Source organism: Apteryx rowi, unplaced genomic scaffold, assembly GCF_003343035.1.
Source record: "Apteryx rowi isolate R43461 unplaced genomic scaffold, aptRow1 scaffold_600, whole genome shotgun sequence".
Lineage (NCBI taxonomy): Eukaryota > Metazoa > Chordata > Aves > Apterygiformes > Apterygidae > Apteryx > Apteryx rowi.
This window is the reverse complement of record NW_020450873.1, coordinates 134,585-155,206: the sequence shown is the minus strand read 5'-3', so window position 1 is coordinate 155,206 and position 20,622 is coordinate 134,585. Positions and strand designations below refer to the sequence as shown.

At 39.7% G+C, this 20,622-nt stretch overlaps 1 protein-coding gene across 1 annotated transcript in view; it reads left to right on the top strand.

The window, feature by feature from the left end:
• The window catches only part of CELSR1 (cadherin EGF LAG seven-pass G-type receptor 1), a 180,561-nt gene that overhangs the window by 143,998 nt on the left and 15,941 nt on the right, over positions 1–20,622 (top strand). Inside the window, exons 17-25 of the mRNA XM_026083448.1 lie at positions 1,581–1,675; positions 2,460–2,669; positions 4,732–4,915; positions 7,380–7,523; positions 8,966–9,167; positions 9,503–9,670; positions 12,149–12,275; positions 12,910–13,110; positions 18,415–18,589. Coding sequence (XP_025939233.1) covers positions 1,581–1,675; positions 2,460–2,669; positions 4,732–4,915; positions 7,380–7,523; positions 8,966–9,167; positions 9,503–9,670; positions 12,149–12,275; positions 12,910–13,110; positions 18,415–18,589 — 1,506 coding nt within the window. The remainder of the gene's footprint in view (positions 1–1,580; positions 1,676–2,459; positions 2,670–4,731; positions 4,916–7,379; positions 7,524–8,965; positions 9,168–9,502; positions 9,671–12,148; positions 12,276–12,909; positions 13,111–18,414; positions 18,590–20,622) is intronic.

Below are 20,622 nucleotides of genomic sequence, written 5' to 3'. Positions count from 1 at the left end.
GAAAGTCTGAATCTGTATTTTCACAGTCAATTTTTCTGTTTTCTATTTATCAAGCAATTCTTATACATGTAACTTTTAGTTTCTAATGGCTTCTGCATGATCTTTGGCACTATAACTCCTCTGGGCAAAGATAAAATGAAGAAAACCATTTATGTGATGATTGCTTTACTGGCATTACTAGCTAATAAAGCTAAGAGTTACAACAGAACTCATATTTTTCCACCAAATATTTTTTCTTTACACCATCATTCAGATTGCTGAAAAACATATTTTATCAAGCATGTGAGTCGTTTTGTACTGCAAGGGAATGACAATCTAGTTTTTTATGAATGTCTGATAATGTTTATCTCACAGAATACCAAAGCAGATTTGCAAACAGTGTTTACAATCTTTTGTGAAGACTGTGCTGTGGGAAATGAAACCTCTGTCTCAGTTCTAGGCCTGGTAACTCTTATCTGCTGTTAGCACTGTTCAGGTTCAATGAATTATAACTGATTATGTAACTTTTGCAAATATTACCGGGGGTATGTCACTGACTGTAGGTGTGCAGAAGGTTCATAGTCAAACAAGCTCTACTTCTAAAGATTTTAGGGGATTGAATTGTTTGGTTTTTTTTTTTAATAAATGAGCATTTACCTTGTTAAACAGTATGAAGCTGAATTAATATAACTTTTCTCGCTAAACGTGCGCTGTTTTTGTGATTGACCCCAGTGTCTTTTCTAGCAAACAGCCTATCAGGCAAAGATACTTATAGAAATTGCACACTTCAAGTGAATTTTACAGAACATTCAAAGTAAGCTTTATAATAATGAATATTCAAGTTAGGAACCTGAGGCTTAATTGTATTCGCCTGTCAGGGAAGAGAAATAATATAATTAGATATTATTCTATTAATTATAATTCTATTATTTAGACATTAATAATTAAATTACTTAGACACCTGCAATGTGTCCAATCAAAGTTAAACTTAGTGCAAACTTAGAATTTGTTATTTGTAATTCACTATGAAGGATCCACAGCCAAGAATCATTTATAAAAATGATTTTGACAAATAGTACAAAATAATAGATTCAATTGAATAATAAGCTGCTTACAATCCCTTCACAATTAGCAAAAGGAAATTCTGTGTGTTGACTGAAGCGTTCACCAGGTGCTGTGTGCTAAGATGTGTTTAAAGTGCTTAAAGGTTTTGACATGAAGATAGCGTGTATCTTGGAGATCTTCCTACATAAACTTCCTTTATTGCACCCAAATCTGAGCAGAGTATGTTTTCATAAACATTTAGGAAGTGCACAATCTTTCTCATATTTGGTAAAAATAAATTGCTGAATTCATTAGCAGATGTGAGGGCAGCAAGGCTAAAAGTGGTCAGGCAGGTCTGAAGCTTGCCTCCCTTTCTCTAGAGCTTGGAGAAAATGACTCAGGAATATCAGTAAACTCTTAAGTTTCCTCAGACAGGAATACCAGTTTGGAAAGTGAGATATGTGCAGTTCTCCAAGGAGTTTGAAAGTAGAATTCTATGAAAATTTATTCAGAACAATTCAGAAGATTGTTTTTTGTTAATGCTTTGTTTCCTCCAGGGAATGCAGTTCGACACTGTAACAATGAGAAGGGCTGGCTGCCTCCCGAGCTTTTTAACTGTACCACCACCACTTTTGTGGATCTGAAAACCATGGTAAGCTGTATTTTCTTGTATTTAGTACCCCAGAGTCTGATTAGCCTGTCAGGACCCTCTAGTATTTGCATATAATGGACACATTTGGAACACAGCAAAATCCCCAGACGTATAATTTCTCAGATCTAGTGAAGTCTGGTAAGAATGTATTTATAACTCCTTATCCAGTGACCAAATTTTGAAGTATGCAATGTAGCATCCAGTGACTATTGACACTTTAATCCAAATCTGCTTTTGGTATGATTTGTCATGTTTTCATTGACTTCATATAGACAGTGTTGATTTATATAGATGATAATCTAGCACAGTGCTCTTTCCTGGTGATTCGCTGTAATTTTCCCTTGAATTTAAGAAAGAATTTCTTGCTTTTCTTGTGTTACCCTGTTGCTAATTGTTCATCTATTGCTTAATTTGTTTCAACACTACTGAAGGACATAATGTTAATATTTACCTGCATAATATCTCATACAGCTTTTCACTTCAGTTTATAAATGATCATGAGTTCATTCTGCAGTTTGATGTCCCCACACTCCATCTCTTGACCGAGTCTTTGAATCCTACATTTCCCATCGCAACCCCATGCTTTTCTGGCTCTCAGTCATGTTTTGCATTGCATTGTCCTATCCACCATTTCTCAAGAGAAACTACATTTGTATCAAATGACTCCTTTGTGCCAAAATTCCCTAGATGATGAAGAATGCCTTTGTAACTACAATGAAAAAAATTACATTATTTTTGTGTTTAAGACCCCTGGTTTTTTTCTTCGTTCTTGTCTCCATTTCAGAATGAAAAGCTATACCGCAATGAGACCAAACTGGATGGAGACAAAACTATACGGATTGTGAAAGTGCTGCAGAATGCCACCAAGTACACAAGGAGCTTGTATGGGAATGACGTGAGGACGGCTTACCAGATGATGATCAGGGTCCTGCAGTATGAGAGCCGGCAGCAAGGGTTTGACCTGGCTGCCACCAGGGACGTGGAATTCAATGAAGTAAGAGAGAAACTGTGTACTGGCTTGAGCTTGTGTTGAGTTTTACAGTACTGCTTAGATGCTTGTATGGGAATTGATAATTGAATTTGTCTTCAAACAAGATGGAGTAAATTTGACATGATTGCATGATGTTTTTCACAAATGAGTCAGGCTTCTCAATTTAAAATGGGAAGTTGGTTATGTTTGCGCTTGTGGGTCCACATGCACACGTGTGTATGCACACGTGTATGTGTAGAATACATATATCATGGAAAGCATGTTTATAATAAATATCATCATACTAACATCCAAAAGTAAATTTCCCAAATTAAAAAATAAAATTGATGTTCTATTCCTGGATGAAATAGCTTTATCTACCCTATTCCATTTTGTTGGAAAACCTGCCTAATTTGATCACTTTCATTTAAATGTGGAGTGAACTAACTCTGAGAATGGTTTATTCTGTTTGATTTCACATTGGATTTCCTGCAATCTCTTTACAAATCTTTTGTAGGAAATGTGAAAAATTAGTAAGTTCTTGTATCTGTATCGTACCTGGCCTATAATTTCCAGCTTTAGTATTTCCTTACAGAAAACATGCATGAAATCAGAAACCCTGTCTATCACAGAATCACAGAATGGCTGAGGTTGGAAGGCACCTCTGGAGATCATCTAGTCCAACCCCCCTGCTCAAGCAGGGTCACCTAGAGCACGTTGCACAGGATCGCRTCCAGGCSKSTTTTGAATATCTCCRRRGAAGGAGACTCCACAACCTCTCTGGGCAACCTGTGCCAGTGCTCTGTCACCCTCACAGTGAAGAAGTTTTGCCTCATATTCAGATGGAAGTGTCTGTGTTTCAGTTTGTGCCTGTTGCCCCTTGTCCTGTCACTGGGCACCACTGAAAAGAGTCTGGCTCCATCCTCTTGACACCCTCCCTTAACATATTTGTATACATTGATAAGATCCCCCTCTATCTTCAGTTTTAAAACAAACAAAATTGTATTTAGCCAATTATTGGCTCAAAGATTTTTTACAATCCCACTTTGAAATTTCGAATCACACCTATTAGAGAGCTGGTGCTCCAAAAGCAATTCCACATGGTACTGATGATATTCTAAGTGATTCAGGCACATACAAATACATGGAAATGTAGGCCAGGGGGTTTCTGCTAGTCTGAGCATTCATGAAAGGCCCAGTTACTGTTAAAGACCTGCCATAATTTATTCAGATTTGACCTCAGTGAGGAATTTAATTTCGGCGTAACAATATAGTGCGTGTGTACACCAAGATTAAAAACTTCTCAGCATCTTCATCATTCTCATTTAAGCCATTTACTGCTCTTATTCAGGGTCTTGTTTTTCCATTCTGGCTAAGGGTTCCTTTGAGTGCCCTGTTTGACCTTGTAGCAAAGAGCAGAAGGGGCTTAGGTCATTGTCTAGATCCTCTTTTTTAACAGCATTTGTGAGCAACATAAAAATGAGGGGAGAACAACATAATTTCTTATGGGTCTCCAAGTTTGTATATGCAAGTTAATATTTGCTCTTTTCATTCTTCAGCATGTAAGTTTCCAGAATTAGCCAAGAATCAACAAAATAAAACAAAAATCAAAATAGGACAGAAAGTAATATTCTATTGATGGGGTTTTTTTGGTTTTAACATATCATATTGTTTTGATTTACCTAGGTGTGTTCTTTAGTGTACAAAGCAAGCACTCTGCTTTTCCTGTCTCTCATCTCTCTGAGACAAAGAAAATATGGTTAGGTTTTCCTTCTGCATTTTCATGATAGGTTTCCTGTCTTAGAACTGTCTACTTTTTTCCTTTATAGCCTCCAATTTTGGCTTGCTTTGCTTATAAAACGTTTGAAGGGATTTCCTTAATGTAAAACAACCTCAGGGTGAGTAACTGGTGTACATATTTTCGTAAGGCTGCAGTAGAACATGCCTGGATTAAAATATTTCATTATATACTCACCTGAGGCAGTAATGCCAATCATTTGCAATGTTCCTCACTTGAAATCCAATGCCTCACTTGACTGCCTAGGCTTTGTTTGCCTCATAATTGAGGCCTGTATTTTTTTCTCAGAATATTATCAAAGTGGGTAGTGCTCTATTGGATCCCAGCAACAAGGAGCACTGGGAACAAATTCAGCGAACGGAGGGTGGCACAGCTCACCTGCTAAGGCATTATGAGGAATATTTCAACAATGTGGCCCAGAACATGAAGAAAACCTACATGAGACCTTTTGTCATCGTTGCCACTAACATGAGTGAGTATCTGTGTTGAAAACTGCCATTTTGTATGACATTAGAAGAGCTTTAAAAATGTGCTAGATAGGTGCTAACTATTGTCCACTGAGAAACAAAATATTTTTATTTTCCAATCTAATCAACACATTTATTTCAAGTCAGTTGAGCTTTGATCTGTATCTCTCAGTGGCCATGGAGCTCCAGTGCCTCATTTGTTCTCCCTGTGGGCCGAGGTTCGGCGACAGCTTGGATTGTTGTCCCTAACGGGAATGGGCACACTGCTCCATGTGGCATTTTGTTAGCCACAGTGGTCTACAGACAATAGTAAGGACAACATTTGTAAGTAACAGTGATACCTTTTGAGACCACCTAATATACTTGGAAATACTAGAACACTTTTTTGAAAGAACAACCCCTCCACCACCTGAAGATTTGCTGCAGTACAAAAAGAAAACCACTATTGATCATATACCTTTGATTTTCACACGCTATCCTACCCTGGAACCTATCCAGAAAGTCAGCTCCTGTAGAAGTTTCTATTCTGAGAAATTTGTTTTCTGAGAGGTATTTTTGCAGAATCATCCATCCTACCCTTCAGTCACCCTCTCAGCCTTGCAAAACTCATCATCGGAAGCAATATCCTTGGGGTCCAAAATACCCCAAAGGCATCTGAACGGAGAAGGAAGCGTCAAACCTGCCAACATGCTTTCCCTACTTATCACAGCAAATGCCTCCTGTGACAAGCAAATAGCAGTTCTGCACTGGCAGGAGTGCAGTGCGCCTCGTCACATGTCCCCGCGGTGCACGTGGAAGTGAAGCGCAGCACCCGGGGCCCGCTGGTGTGGAGCCATGTGGGCTGTGAACCTACAAAATGCTTTCCAGAAGACAAACCCAGTGTCTAAAATTATTAATTCTACTGGAGACTCAAACCCACCCATTCAGTTCAGTTTTATGCAATATTATAATTTCCTTCTCTGTGACAACTAGCCACTAACCTCTCCACATCCAGCAGGCTGTAAACGCCTGGTCTGCCTCTTTCCCCTTTTTCTCCCTATTTCATTTTCTCGCCAGCTACCAGTTATTTGACCTGATCCGGAGTTAGCGATTGTCCTGCTTCAAGCAGGAGGTGGGACTGGGTGACCTGCAGAGGTCTCTCCCAAGCAGCATTTCTATGATTCTCAAATTCTGTTTTTCTCTTTCAAAGGTATCTAAATAGTGTTCCCAGCTACACTAGTTGGTATAATAAGTGAAATTACCTTTACCTACAAACCTTATCCTGAGAGTGCTTCATGTCCACAGTCACATGGACAGAGTTCAGCATGGGAAATTAGTGTATCTTAGCTTCTAGACGAAAGCAAACACATGAGACATTCAAACTACAAAGTTTATAAAGTCATGAAATGCCAGAGGGGAATTATTATTGTTGAAATGAACCAAACTGAAATACTTCAATTCTGTTTAGTAAACCAAAACAAAATGTTTCTTTTTGATTTAGGGCTATCATAATCAAAATGTTTTCATCTTCACATTGAGAAAAATATAACTGAACTGAACTAAGATGAAAACAAAACCCCGTATTTCTTGCAGGTTGTAAATCCTGATTTTTCAGCCAGCTTTTCCTGAGTAAAAAGGAACTAGCTTGGGATGGATGAGGCAATTCTGCACTGAATGGGTTCTGTTTGCTTTTGAACAGTTTTTCCAGGTGAACGTGGTGTTAATGGAGTTTCCTAATGGCTCATCTGGGAGTTATTTAGAGACAAGGGAAGGAATGGGAATTTGCAGGTCTTAACTTGGATATTTCTTCATATAGAAACTTGCTGTGGATCACAGCTTTCAGTGTAGGGTTACCCTCAGGACTTTGAGCTTCTCACTTTATTATAGCATACAAATTGTCACTCAGTGACTTTTCTTAAATGGCAAAGTTAAGGCCAACTCAGCTGCTTTTAAATATTTTGGCAGTTACACAACAGGCAGAGCTGATGAGGTGAGCCAGAAAGTAACTGTTAGTGTAGAGGAAGGAGAACTGGAGTAGGACTAAGAAGTATTCCCAGGTAAAATCCAGGTTATTTTCTTTGCTTAGGTGATTTTGCAATTTAACAGATGTAGAAAAAGTATATTTCTGAAACAGCAGATCTCGCTTTCCATACAAGAGGCAAGTCTGGAACTGGAACATGCCATCTTTATGTTTCTGATGTTTGCAGTACTGTTTTCCTAGTAGGAAATACTGTCTTGTGAATTCCTTTCTATTGCCTATGCAATCTATATATATTTGTAATTTTATAAATGTAGCATAATGCTAGAACATAAGCTTTTAGTTTTCATTTAAGATATTGAGAGAAATCAGATTAGACTTTGTAATTTTTGGTTCAAATTGCTTCTCTGTATTGTGCAGATATTTTAACCTTTCAGTTATGTTTCATTTTGCTATCATATCATATTTGAAGGAATTGAAGTTAATTTTATGGGGAACTCTTTTTTTTCTAGTTATTGCTGTTGACATCTTTGACAAATCTAATTTTACGGGAGCTAAAATACCACAATTTCATGAGATTAGAGAAGATTATCCAAAAGATCTGGAATCATCTGTTATCTTCCCTGATACCTTGTTCAGACCTTCAGACAGGAAAGGTAAAACCCGTCTGCTGATGTTAGGAGGGCAGTTTTGACTGTCTGAGAAGAGCTGTGATTGATCCGTGTGAAACGGAGTGGTACTAGGGTGAGAGTATACACAAGCGAACATTATGTGTGGATGGAGCAGCTGTGCATACTTCTAAGGCATTTTGCCTGCCGGGCACTGACGGGCGCGCGAGGGGCTGTGTAACTTGCTGTACCTGTCTATCAGGTCTCGCTCACAGCCCCCCAGACTGCCACGCCAATGCGAGAGAAATGCTCTGCCTCGGTTCCCACCAGGGAAGGCCTCGGCCTTTCCCACCTCCCAAAGCTCTCACGTGCTTTACATGGATTCCCAATGGAAGATAAGGCATAACTTTATAACTGGGATTCTTCTTGGCCTCACTGCTAATAATGCCGGTGTAGAGTTACCTACTATGTGGCATACATAGTTTTTTATCCACCCCAGAAGATACTGGGAATATATGCCTTTAGCCTTTAGGAAGTCAATGCAGTATGTAGAAAATAGAGGGAATCAGGTGCAGCAAGGCTTCTTTCTGAAGGCACATCAGGAATGTGAGCAGACGTAAAGCTGTAAAGTGTGTAAGGCAAGCAACAAGAACATGATGTGCGAGGTGGAGAATTCAAATTTGGGAACTGAGCCATGTTATCAGAGAGAAAAAGCAAATAAAAAGTCTGAGTCACACAGGGAGATAGGTGACATGTTTGAGAATACATAGAAAATTATCGACTTTGCAGTCTCTGAAGTATCCAGAGATGGTTGAGATGAAACCACAAGCCACATTAGGCAGAGAGAGAGAGTAACTAAAATGGAATAATTATACAGGTGTCATGGATGAATATCCTCCATGTAGGGAAACAGTAACGCTTGTGGAAATAACACACAATAATAAATAAGCTAATACATCTTTATGACTTTTTTCTCAGAAATAGTATATCTGTTTATATGACCTATATCTTTTCTGTAAGGAAAAAGGGAATGTGTATTTTAAGAGACACTACCAAAATTGAAAGCTCATTATATGACAGAATTAGCATAGAAAAATCCCATGTTACCAATTGTCATGTTTATGATTTTTACTAGCTTTGCCATATATGAAGATACATGCAAAGTAATAACGTGCATATTGTTTTAATACTCCCCTTAAAACCTGCACAGATTATTTGTATATTTTTGGATCTTCTAGTGTAGAAGTGGCTTATTTTCTAGCTAGACTAAAAATATTTCAATGGTTATTAGATTATCAGTTGTATAACTATAGAATGTGTTAAAATTTTACTACAAGTATAAAATATTACATTAAGAGTGTGCCCAGTCCTGCAAACCTAGAGTTATAACAACAGAAACATTTCTGTATCTTTGCTAAGTAAAAATGCCAGGTTAAATGGTGTCTCTGAAGCCATATGGAAAGAATTTAATATTTCTGTTAATTTCATAGCAGTACCTACGATGAAGCCTTCAAACCAGAGATTATCCTCTAAGGTGAAGGGTGATGGGCTAAGCCCTGAGACTGCATTTACAAAGAGAAGTAAGCGACACCCAGATGACTCAACCCAATATACTGTTGCCATGGTCATTATATACCGATCGCTGGGACAGCTTTTACCTGAAAACTATGATCCTGACCGAAGGAGCTTGAGGTAAACTTTAGACCTGTTTGTAAATCATGCAGAAGCCCTTCTATTTGCTCTGCGTGCCTGGCAGAGGCAGCGCTGCATTCATATTGATCAAATGTCATGCGTGATTCACTTGTCACTGCAGTACTGTCTCTCGTGCTCCTCCAGCACATTGTGGGAGAATGACCACTTCAGTAGCGCCAATTGCTTTTAGAAATCTAGCTGCGTGGAAGTCTGACAGTGCATCCACTTCACTTTCTCAATGGAAGCAACTGGAAATCTTTTATTTGCAGTACTTACCAAATAGGTGTTTTGCATTTTAATGTTTAGAACATTTTGCAATTTTTCTCCTTCTGCAGATTGCCAAATCGTCCAATTATTAACACACCTGTAGTGAGCACAGCTGTTCACAGTGATGGGGAGCTTCCACCCAACCTGGTGGAAAAGCCCATCATCGTGGAGTACGCCATGCTGGAAACGGAGGAGCGAACGAAGCCCGTCTGCGTGTTCTGGAATCACTCCATCGCGTATGTTTCCTGGTTTCTTTAGGGCTGTGGGTGGGATCTGTCTCTAGCAGAGAAGTCTAGGCTAGGAAGATAATTCAGGAGGAGAACATGATCTCTTCTGCTTTAGTTCAGTCAACAGGCAATGAATTCCTGGTTGAATGAAGCCATGTAATCACTTCCCATCAGCAAGGGAAATAAAATCATCATAACTCCTCAAATGAAGGATTAGCCGTGTGCTTTCTAGCAAATTCATGCAGTGCCATCTTGTCTTCTCACATGGTTTATTCTCACCCAGTAATAATAAATCTCACATTCTCCTTGTTTTTGCTCATGCTCTTTGCCCAAAACATATACAGGCACAGTCCAGCTCAAATGCCTGGGTTTATCACTCACCTGAGGTCCCTAAGTCAGGAATCTCATTGCCCCTTGCTCTCTTTTTAGGAGGGCATCTCCAAAGCATGATTCAATCTTATATGGGCTGCATTTTCTCCTGTCACACTCCAGTGACTATAGAAAGAATATAAGGCAGGCAGGCAGCTAACCTAGATGCCTCAGCCAGGGCCAGTGCAAAAAATTACAAAAGCTAGTCTTCATGTTGGTTAAAAAGGAAGATTGAGATTTTGCAGATAAAATGGTAAGGCTGGAGATTTTATATCTCAAAGATCATTTTGGAATCAAAAGTCAACCCAAAGAGAGTTGTGCTTGCAAGAAGCAACTTATCTTTCCTTCCGTCTGCTGCTATGTATTTGTTTTCATCTGTTTTAGTGAAAAAATGGAGGGGAGGAAAACACCTTCTTTGGGACCTTTGGCATCTCCCTATTGCCACACTGTTATTAGGAAGCGGTCCCAATACAGGACAGCAAACATAGGCAGAGAGTGCTTGGCTCTCAAGGAGGGAGGTGTGAGGGAGTTGATGAAATATTCTGAAAATAGCTCATTTAGGTCTTTTGTATTTGGAAAAGTTAAAGAACTGTAAAAGAGCTTTTAAGAACTGTATATCCCCATAAGTGTTTTGTTGGGTTTATGGCATTATGAAAACACAACAATCCCATTGCATATATTTCAAGAATGCGGATAAAGCAAAAGAAAATTTATTGAGAGGTAACTACATGCTCAGCAAGTTATAATTTCACAATATTGTAACTATTACATATGCAAATTTTGACCATAAAACCAGATGTATACTGAGAGGATGATATCGTCAGCCCAGGGTAAAAGAGGAATAGCTATTACTGCTTTCCCTAATGACCCAAAGCCTCTAGTAAACCTATGGAAAAATCCATTAAAAGGGACTATCCTATGCTGGAAGTAGAAAAGCAAATGTTTGCCTCCTGGTCAAAAAGGCTTACTGAGTTTGCATCATTGAAAGTATCAATGAGGCAACAAAAATCTATCAGCAGTCTATTAGCAATAATAAACTATTCCATTTGCCTGCTTATAAAGTAGTCAGAGATGATAACACAAAGGTTAGATAAGTAATTTCTTAACATCCTATTTGCTTCTAGGTACAGATGACTCTGCCAAATATGAGGGAATGGCAGGTGCTTTTATCATAAATTTTTAAGCATAGTATGGGCTTGAATAACCCATTAGCTCTAAAGTGATTCATCAGTATTTGCTAGCAACTGCATTGGCATTGCTGTCTGTTTTCCTATAACGGCAGTTAAAAAGCATGTAACAAAAGAGTTTTTAAAAAGTGAGAATGTTACGAGAGAAAGTGATATTAAAGCAGTTTAATAAATATTTTATTGCTGAATGAAAAAGATCACCTGTAATGTCTAATTAAAATCTCTCTCAGTAACTACAAGAGGATTTTTATTACTCATTCACTTCAGAATAGAATAATTACTGTTGATACAAAATCATTTCTAAAGTTGGTGGAGTTAAACAAGGTTGAACTGGGAAGAATTTTTAAAGGAGCAGTTCCTCCACAATGTTAATACAGGAGATCTCCTGATATAAAATACTATTTTTAACATTTTCTTGTCTACTTTTTAACAGAACTCTATGACAGAGATCATATTTCTGCTGAAACATATTTCTCATAAGAGTGTTAAAAGCAGTGTCTACATCGAGGGAGATAGGGATGACTGAAAAATATTTATCTGTCTGCGCTTCTGGTGTTTTTACCCCACATAGCTGACAGCACTTTGCTATGGCCAGTTCCACAGTCTGCACTGGGTAATCGCTTTGCCTTCTTGCTTGTATAGTCACGGACAAAAATGCAAGATTTTTTTTTTTAATCAAAGCAGGTTTTTATAAAACCACAAAATTTGGCAGTCAAAGTCAGGTGTCATATCAGACACTACTTCTAACTCAAGACTTTTTTAAGTTGATGATATTCTTTAAAGCAGGTGACAGCTATAAATATTTCTCTCTGTCTCAGTACTAAGTGACCTTTCTGGTTTCAGAGCCAGAGCTGCCTCAGAGGGTAATAGCAGTGGGAGGCAAGGGAGTGATCACAGAGCGGCATTCGGAAGTGACCCTTTTTTCCCACAGGATTGGTGGAACAGGTGCCTGGTCCTCCAAAGGATGTGAGCTGTTTTCCAGAAACCAGAGCCACATCGCTTGCCAGTGCAACCATCTGACCAGCTTTGCCGTCCTAATGGACATTTCGAAACGAGAGGTGGGTGATCCGCAGCTGGTGCGTCAATGTGATTTTCGAGGGGGCTGAACTTGATTCAGAGCGTCGTCAGTGGATCAGTCCCTTCTTGCAGTGTGTCAGGAGCGTGTTGCCCTTTATCTGATGGCGCCCACCATTGCATCAGCCTTCTCTATCCAAAAGGAGTCTTTTACCTGGTCAGTGGACGGTGTAGCCAGCAATGCATAACCTCCCCAGCTACACTGCACAGGGCCATGCAGAGAAGGGAATGAGACCAGGATTACAGTTATGATACCATTGACACCTGATAAAAATGACATCACTTAATATTACGATATTAAGGATCACAAAAGGCAGGAGCAAACACACAAACCCCAGAGGTCTTTCAGCCTCTCAGAATAGCATCAACAGGGCAGACTGGCCTCCATTTATTTGGGATTCTTGCTTAACTGTCTGTCCCTTTGGGTATTCCTCTACATGCTCAAAAGGTTGAGTGACTCAGGAGATGGCATTCCCATTGTCCCCACTCCCATTGGTCCTAAAGAAAGTCTGTATGTTGGCTCAGCAGTAATGAAAACACTGACTTTGCAAGTAGTAGCTTTGATTGGAGGGAAAGGAAAGAAAAACTCAGAAGCCCTGTCAATCTGTCGTTCTGCAGAACGGGGAGGTGCTTCCTCTGAAGATTGTCACTTACACAACTGTATCCATTTCGCTGGTGTCTTTGCTGATCACCTTCATATTGCTGGTCCTCATCCGTACACTGCGTTCCAACTTGCACAGTATCCACAAAAACCTGGTGGCTGCCCTTTTCTTCTCTGAGCTTGTCTTTCTTATTGGAATCAACCAGACTGAAAACCCGGTAAGACTTGGTGCTTGTGGTATACCACTTTCTGTGTGCTTGTTAAAGTTGTTGCCAAGCTTTAAATTGAGTTCACACTGCAATTTTTACTTGCATCCATCTGTTTCACTTTCTCTCCTTTTTACCCCTATTTGGCCTAAACAATCATTTGAAAAGCATCAAACTTTTATTGTTCTTTTGTGGTTTATATGATGAATAGCAATGCCAGAAGAGGGTACTATCCAACTATACATTGTTTTCAGAGACCAAATCACAGCAGCCATGTTGAGGGCTTCTCTCAGGAACTGATCCCGGAATATTGATTTCTTCCTTTCTTTCCATCAGTATGTTTTCTGTCTTGCTTTGTCTGTTCAGTAGGGGCGCTCCAGTTTCTCCTGCAGCAGGTACCTTACAAGCCCAAACGGCTCCTGGCGTTGACTGGTAGGTTGTCAACTGTGTTGCTGTGCAGGTGCTAATATGCATGTGGCACACATACCAAGGCCATTCTGGAGAAGCCACTTGTCAGGCATAGGGTAGCTTGCTACATTCAAGAATCAGGAAGAAACCTGTTGCTTTGCTTTGTGCTTTCCAGCTGCAGTGATTTTTGGCTTCAGCCCATCATATCTGTTGTCAAAGCTTAGTGCAGGCACCTTCAGCATTGTGCATGTCAGGAAACACAAGCTATGAATGAAACTGAACATGAAACACAGCACACATGATGTATCTATGTTCTGTGCCCAGGACATCACTGCTATCTTAACTGTGTAGCATTATACATAATATTGAGGTTAATTCTTACTAGCACCCATTTCAAAAAACCTGGTTGCCATGAAGACAGGTAGAAGAAAAACAAGCAAACCCTTCTTCCGTCACTGCAAAGCTTCAGAGTCTCCTTTACCAGTCAGCAGACAGATGGGGAGTGGCATGCAATAAAAAGTATGTAATATCATACAAATATGTCCTTACAGTAATTAAGAACATTCAATGTTAGTGTAAGTGTCTGAAGACTCTAAAGAAGACATATCTTTTAAAAATCCTTTATTGTACATGTTTCAATTTAAATCTTGTGAGAAGCATAGTCTTGAGATGAAAACACCAAAGAATGAACCACACTGATTCGGCACTGTCCAAGGGACAGAAATGGGACAAAATGCCTACATTTAAAGGATAAAGACACCATTACGGTAACGACGCCATTATGCCTAACCATCTATCCTAACCTGCTATTCTATAACACAAGCCTAGAAGTTTCACCCTGGATTCTAATACCAGTCTGAGCTATAACATACATTTTAGAAAGTATCTGACCTTAACTTAGAGATTTGATATGATGGCAGAGTCCCTTAGCTCTATTAATAAGGTGTCACAGTGTCTCATCCCAGTTAAACATTCTGTGTTTCCAGTCAGATTTTGTCTAACTTCAATTTCCAATCACTAGATCCTGTTAAAACCTTTTCCTAATAAATTTGAGAGACATCTATTATCAAATCTGTCTTCCCAAGAAGCCTCTATTCAAAAATATTTCTTTTGGAAAACAAAACAAAGTAGAGCTTCTTAATATTTTCACTTTCTAAGATTCAAATCACTCTATTGACTTTTTTTTTTCCTGGACATTTTTTCCCCCAAATTTTGGAAATTTTTGAATGCTAAACTGGATAAAGCATTCCAGCAGATAGTACCACTTCCTGTCCCGTATTCTGATATTCTCCTGCACCAGGACCTCCTGTCTCTTATCTGCTGTGACTGTCTTTTGCAGTGACCTGCTCTATGGGATGTGGTCTCGCATCCTGTGTGACCTATGGTCTTTGTTTCATAATATATGAGTTTGCATATTAAAATAATTGTTGCTCAGATGGACTCACCTTACCAATTGATCCCCAGCACTCTGTGTAACTTGACCTTTCCCATGCCTTCTTGAGCGTGCCACTCATTTTTCACTGCATTTCACTAGCAGGGTGTTTATACTTTTTCAGATCTCTGACATGAAAACTGAGGGGCCAAGCCCAGATCCCTGCAAGATCTTGCTAAAAACACCACAGTAAATGAAGATTCTTCATTTCCAAATTCCTCTTATAATATCATGAAGTATCAAGCAAATGGATATAAAACTAGTAAAACAGTTCACTTCAGCAGTACCACAAACACCAGTGGTTGTACTTTCTGAGACTTCTCTTTTGCTCCTTCCCATTTTCACACTACTGGGTTCATGGTGTGATAATGTCCTATACAGTTCAGTTACTAGGACTCCATGAAACATCCCAAACTTTTAACCCACTTAAGAAACCCTTTAAGTTGCAGAATATATTTCATACAACAGAAGGCTGCTCCTTACAGCCCAACCAGTCAGTCTGAGAAGTTAGGAGGTCTGTAAGCTATGTCTACTTGAGACAATTATTCATCTGTCTGTGTGGAATGAGAGTTGTCTAACAAGTCATGCACTGATGAACATAAAGAGGAAAAGAATGTTGGAGCACAAATAATGCTGCGCTGCTTGGCACCGAGCCTGGCTTTTATGGGTTTCTGTAAATTAACAGTCACATTTCTGGGTGAGGTTTTAATCTTTCCATGTACTATTGATAGAAGGTGATTTATTTTCTTTTTTTTCCTTACCTGAAAAAGGTAATATTCAGGGCAGCAATCTACACATATACATGTGCTGGTAGGAACAAAAAGAGCCCTGCATACCTAGAGGAAGGAAAGGTCTTTTATTTGGTGAGCTACATTTTCAATAAAGTTTGGTGTTGTAATAAAGCTGATGCAGTAAGTGAATCCAGAAAGCTGATGGTCTTTATATGGTTCTTTCACTGTGTAAAGTTAAACAAGGAAATATGGCTTATGGCTCTGAGCATTATAGCATGGAAAAACACTAAAAAGTCATGCCAAAATCTGAAAGCTTGGACAGTGCTACACAGGAACAAAGGATCAAAAACACAGTGTAAAACATTTTGAAACAGAAACTGAATGCTTACACAAAGCCATCTTAATTTTAACTTATCAGCAGATTCTGGGCAGAATCCTTTGCTTTGCTTCTGAGGGGAGAAGGTTAATTTTTAGGTCTTAATGCAGCTGTTGGATGCTGGTGGTCATTCCTTTTTTCACCCATCAGACAGTTAAGTTGGGAGCAAAAGTTGGTTAGCAAATACTACAGAAATGCAGCTCTGTGAAGATCACAGGGTTCAAGAAATCCATTTTGTCACAGGGATGCCTTGAGCTACTATTTTTTACTCACTGTAGGTGTTTCTCTGAGTCACGCTAATGACACAGTCTGTTTGGTTTCAGCGGATCTTTCGTTTTCACTGGTCTCAGGCTGGCAGAGCTGATGGTCCACCTATTCTCATGCTGCTGCTATTGGATAAAAACCAAAACCAGGCCTGGGACCTGAAGGTGCAGCACTTCTTGTTCCTAGCTGAAGGTGTGAACTACCAGGCCAGCATCAGACCAGCCATGCCTGCTTTCCTTGTCTCCTCATGCCTTGTCTGTGCCTGACTGCAAAGTAGTTCAGTCTCAAGAGGAAGGTCAAATATTTCTGGACCCAGCATATCCTACAGTCTGCCAGCTGGGGCATTTTTCTGCATTGGAGAGGAAGGGAAGTTAATCCTCCCCACACAGGCTGGGTAGGGCCTAGAACCCACTCACCCACCTCCTAGTCAAATATTCCGATTTTGGTATCGGGAAATGTTGGTTCCACTTTTTGGATTTATCTGGGGAGCGGGCAGCAATCTGCTTCAGACTGTATCATTCTAGTCCAGTGATAATGGCCAGATGTCCTCAGTAACTCGTTGAGATATAGCTATCCAAGGGTCTACAGGGTTAATCAGTGAAGATCAGAGACACAAGGACAGAGGAGACACTCACCACCTTTCCCCATGGAAGCATCCCTGCTTTTGCTCCTCAAATCTTCTTAAAGAATCCCAGAAAAGGAGCTGCAGATGGAACGGACCATTCCCTCATTATCACTTTCTAAATAAAGAAAACCTTTCTTGTTATTTTTTTTTCCAGTTTTGAACAAAATTGTAGCATGGCCAAACAGTCTTAGCCATAGCCTGTTTCTATTCCTATTAATGCAGCTTCACTGTCTCCTTTTCATAGCATTTTTGTCAACACTCGCTGATGAGTGTAAGCCTTGCCTACCCTCCAGGAGCTGAACTCTCAGCTGCTTTGACCCAAATTGTTACTGCATCTGAATTCTAGCCTGAACATCAAAGATCTTTATGATACAGTCACATAGGCACAAAATGGTTCACTGGTCTTACGCTAGATCATAATTTCACATGAAATTTTCCCTGTTTGTGAAACATATCTTTCATTTAACTGACAAGAAAATACCTCAAGGGAAAGTTGGATTTCTTTGAGTCTACAGATCATGTGTTGCTCATGTGCAGCAAGTTCACTCTTCCTGGACTGAAGCTGCGCAGATTTCTGTCCCCAAAGTGAAGTTTGTCAAGGCGGGAAGGAGGACTTTCTCAGGGTCTGGTCCTAAACTGAAGGCTGAAGATCCATCTCACACCTCACCTGCTCCTCTGCCAAACATAAGGGAAGTTTCCTTGTACTTTCTGTTTATTAATATTGAGCACAAAACAGTGTCTGTATAAAACAAAAGTGTACCAAATAGGGTCTTCCTTGAGCAGACAGCTGTCTCGGTGGAGAGAGTGAAGTAGCAGAAAACCCCACAGGACAACCCTTACTTTGGTAATGGGAGACACCGAGTCAGTGCAGGGATGAAGGTGGCAGTCTCAGGAGTGGTCTGTTGGCTGCACAGTGAGATCAGTTTGCCTCAGGCAGTCATCACAGGGCAGTTGAATTTGCCATTGCTGGGTTCACAGGTTTGCCAGTGCGCAGCTGAGGCCCACACATGAGATGGAGTAGAGGGTCTGCAGCCATCACAGGAGCATCACAGCTTTCTGCTCCGCTTCTCCACACCAGGAAAAACAGCTGCAGCTCTGAGCTCTGCCCATCCCGCCAGTCCTACGTGCAGGAGGAGGAGGCGGGGGTCAGAATAACTGAATTTGTTGCCTCTTCAGCAAACATGCTCGGAGGAATTGACCACAGAACTTGCAGGGCAGTGACTAAAAGCACGTTGAACTGATAGTGTAAAACCCAACTGGGCTCGGCACAGGCCAAATGATAAAAAAATTAGTTTTCACAATGTGAACAGCTTTTCTGAAACTCTGAAAGCTGTCAAAAATGTAAATTAATGGCAATGTATTCTTTCTGCCAAACCTTTATATTACAACTTTCCTTCAGCTGCACTGGGGAGCTGGTGACTCACCAAGTTGCATGATTCAGCCCAGCAACTCTAATTTCAGTGCCCTTTCCCTTCCACAGTTCGTATGTACGGTGATTGCCATCCTCCTGCATTATTTCTACATGAGCACCTTTGCGTGGATGTTTGTGGAGCAGCTCCACATCTACCGAATGCTGACCGAAGTGAGGAACATCAACTTTGGGCACATGCGGTTCTACTACGTCGTTGGCTGGGGCATTCCCGCCATTATAACAGGTACCAAAAGTCAACAGAGACCCTTCACCAACCCCCGGACAGCTTTGTTTGCTTTCCCTGCCGTCTTCACTAGCCAGATTCAGGAAAGTTACCCTGTCCAAGACAGCTGTGCATGTGTTCAGGTGCTGCTGGCACTGAAATGCTTTCCTGAATGAGGGCAACACCAAATGATGAATACCAGAAGTCAGCCTGAATTTGGCAGATCTGTGCACCAAATATCCATTGTCCCAGTTAAAGTGATACTGAGGGTTTTGCAATAACATAAACATAATTGAACGCAGATTAAAACAGGACTTGTTGACATTGCTTGGGAATAACATTTTTATGGTAATGACTTTGCTTGCAGCCTTCAGAAATTTTCCTCCCCTGTGTTGGTAGCTGCAGGGCATAGACGCGCCGTCTCGTGGGGAGCTAGGTGCAGCAGCTTCAGAAGCGACGTTACCCACTGGGCATTCCTGCCCTTCTCTGGACATCCCCATTGCCCACCCTCTACCAGCAGTAACTGGTCCCTGAAGGGGATTTCAGCAGTTCTGCTTTTCTTGGCTTGAAAACAAACTTGGAATATTTGAGCAGCCTTTTACTTCATTACAGATACAAAGGCAATAACTTCCAGTCTAGGAAAAATAATGAAAAGCTGGAGGCAGTAATCTTTTAAACTCTTCCAGTATGATGCACAGGAGCACACCTATCTCCGCCTTCACCGTGCCTGTTTTTGCAGCCAGACATTTCAAGTGCTACCTTAAGCACATGGTGCTGCATTAATTCAGGCAGACAGCAACTTGGGAAGTGTGCTTCACAGAACAGTTGGAGTGGGGTTTTTCGGTTCAACTATTTCAGGATATATCTTGCCATATGGGAAATCAAATAGCAGTCAGACAGTTAACTTGTACACAATTATTACTTTTATTTTTGCAGATAACAAAATCCTGTCAGTAATGACAGAATTTTAGCTGTCTCTCAGATCAAATAGCTATCACTCATGTACACTTGGAAAAATATTACAGAGCAAGTCATACTTTTACAAATATATGTTGTTTTTTTTCCATGTGAGTTGAGTTAAAAAGTATAATGCACAAGCGTAGCATAAGGATAGTACAGGTATCCTTTGTGGAGAACTGTTAACTTTTTCCATTTCACCTTGTGCATAAATAATTTCTGCTTTTATCAATTTATACAGGATACAGGGGCAGGTACAGCCTAGAAGGCTCTACCACTCTGGACATATTCCTGATATTTTAAATAGAAATTATCTTTGAACTTCTAGAATATTTCAAACCTGTGTAACTTATATCAATACACACAAGACTACTGCAATACATTCAAGAACATTGAAATACCATCAAAGAATTGATATCATAATTTCTGTTAGAAATGAAGAATAATCATTAAATAGCAGTAAACAACAAACGATTTTTATTTCAGAGCACATAACGCTTCAGAAGAACTTTGTCAGAAAGATATTCTGTTTCATGTTTAAAGTATTTCTCTCTTGAATTTTAAATAAATTGAGACTTTCTCAAGAGCAGTGTTATGCAATCTAAATTTTATAAGCTACATCATTTTTCCATTTTTCTATATAGATATTGTTCTCTGTAATATGGAACTATTTTACACTATTACAACTATGCATATATGAAGAATTATGGTTCCGGGTTGTCTGCTGTCATTTAAGCTATGAATCTACTGAATTTACAATTCACTTAAATAAAAAAAAAAATCAGATCCCTATTATTGAGGAAGTCAGAAGATTTTGCTGAATGAAGGATAAAGTGAAATAAGCCATTAGTTTGCCCTTCCAATTTTAGAAATCAGCTGAAGAGAAGATTATTTCATCATAAGTAAAATAGCAGAGTATGGGATTTCTTGCCTCTGGATAACTTTGTTACCATATGTATTTTAAGTAAGCTTCTTCTATAAATTTTAAACTTTAATATCAAAAGAGTAGGAAGGTTCTAACCTCATAACATGCATCTTAAATACAGCTTCTTTTAAACTTCTTTATGACAGATGCATTGTTTATGTTTCCAAATAGT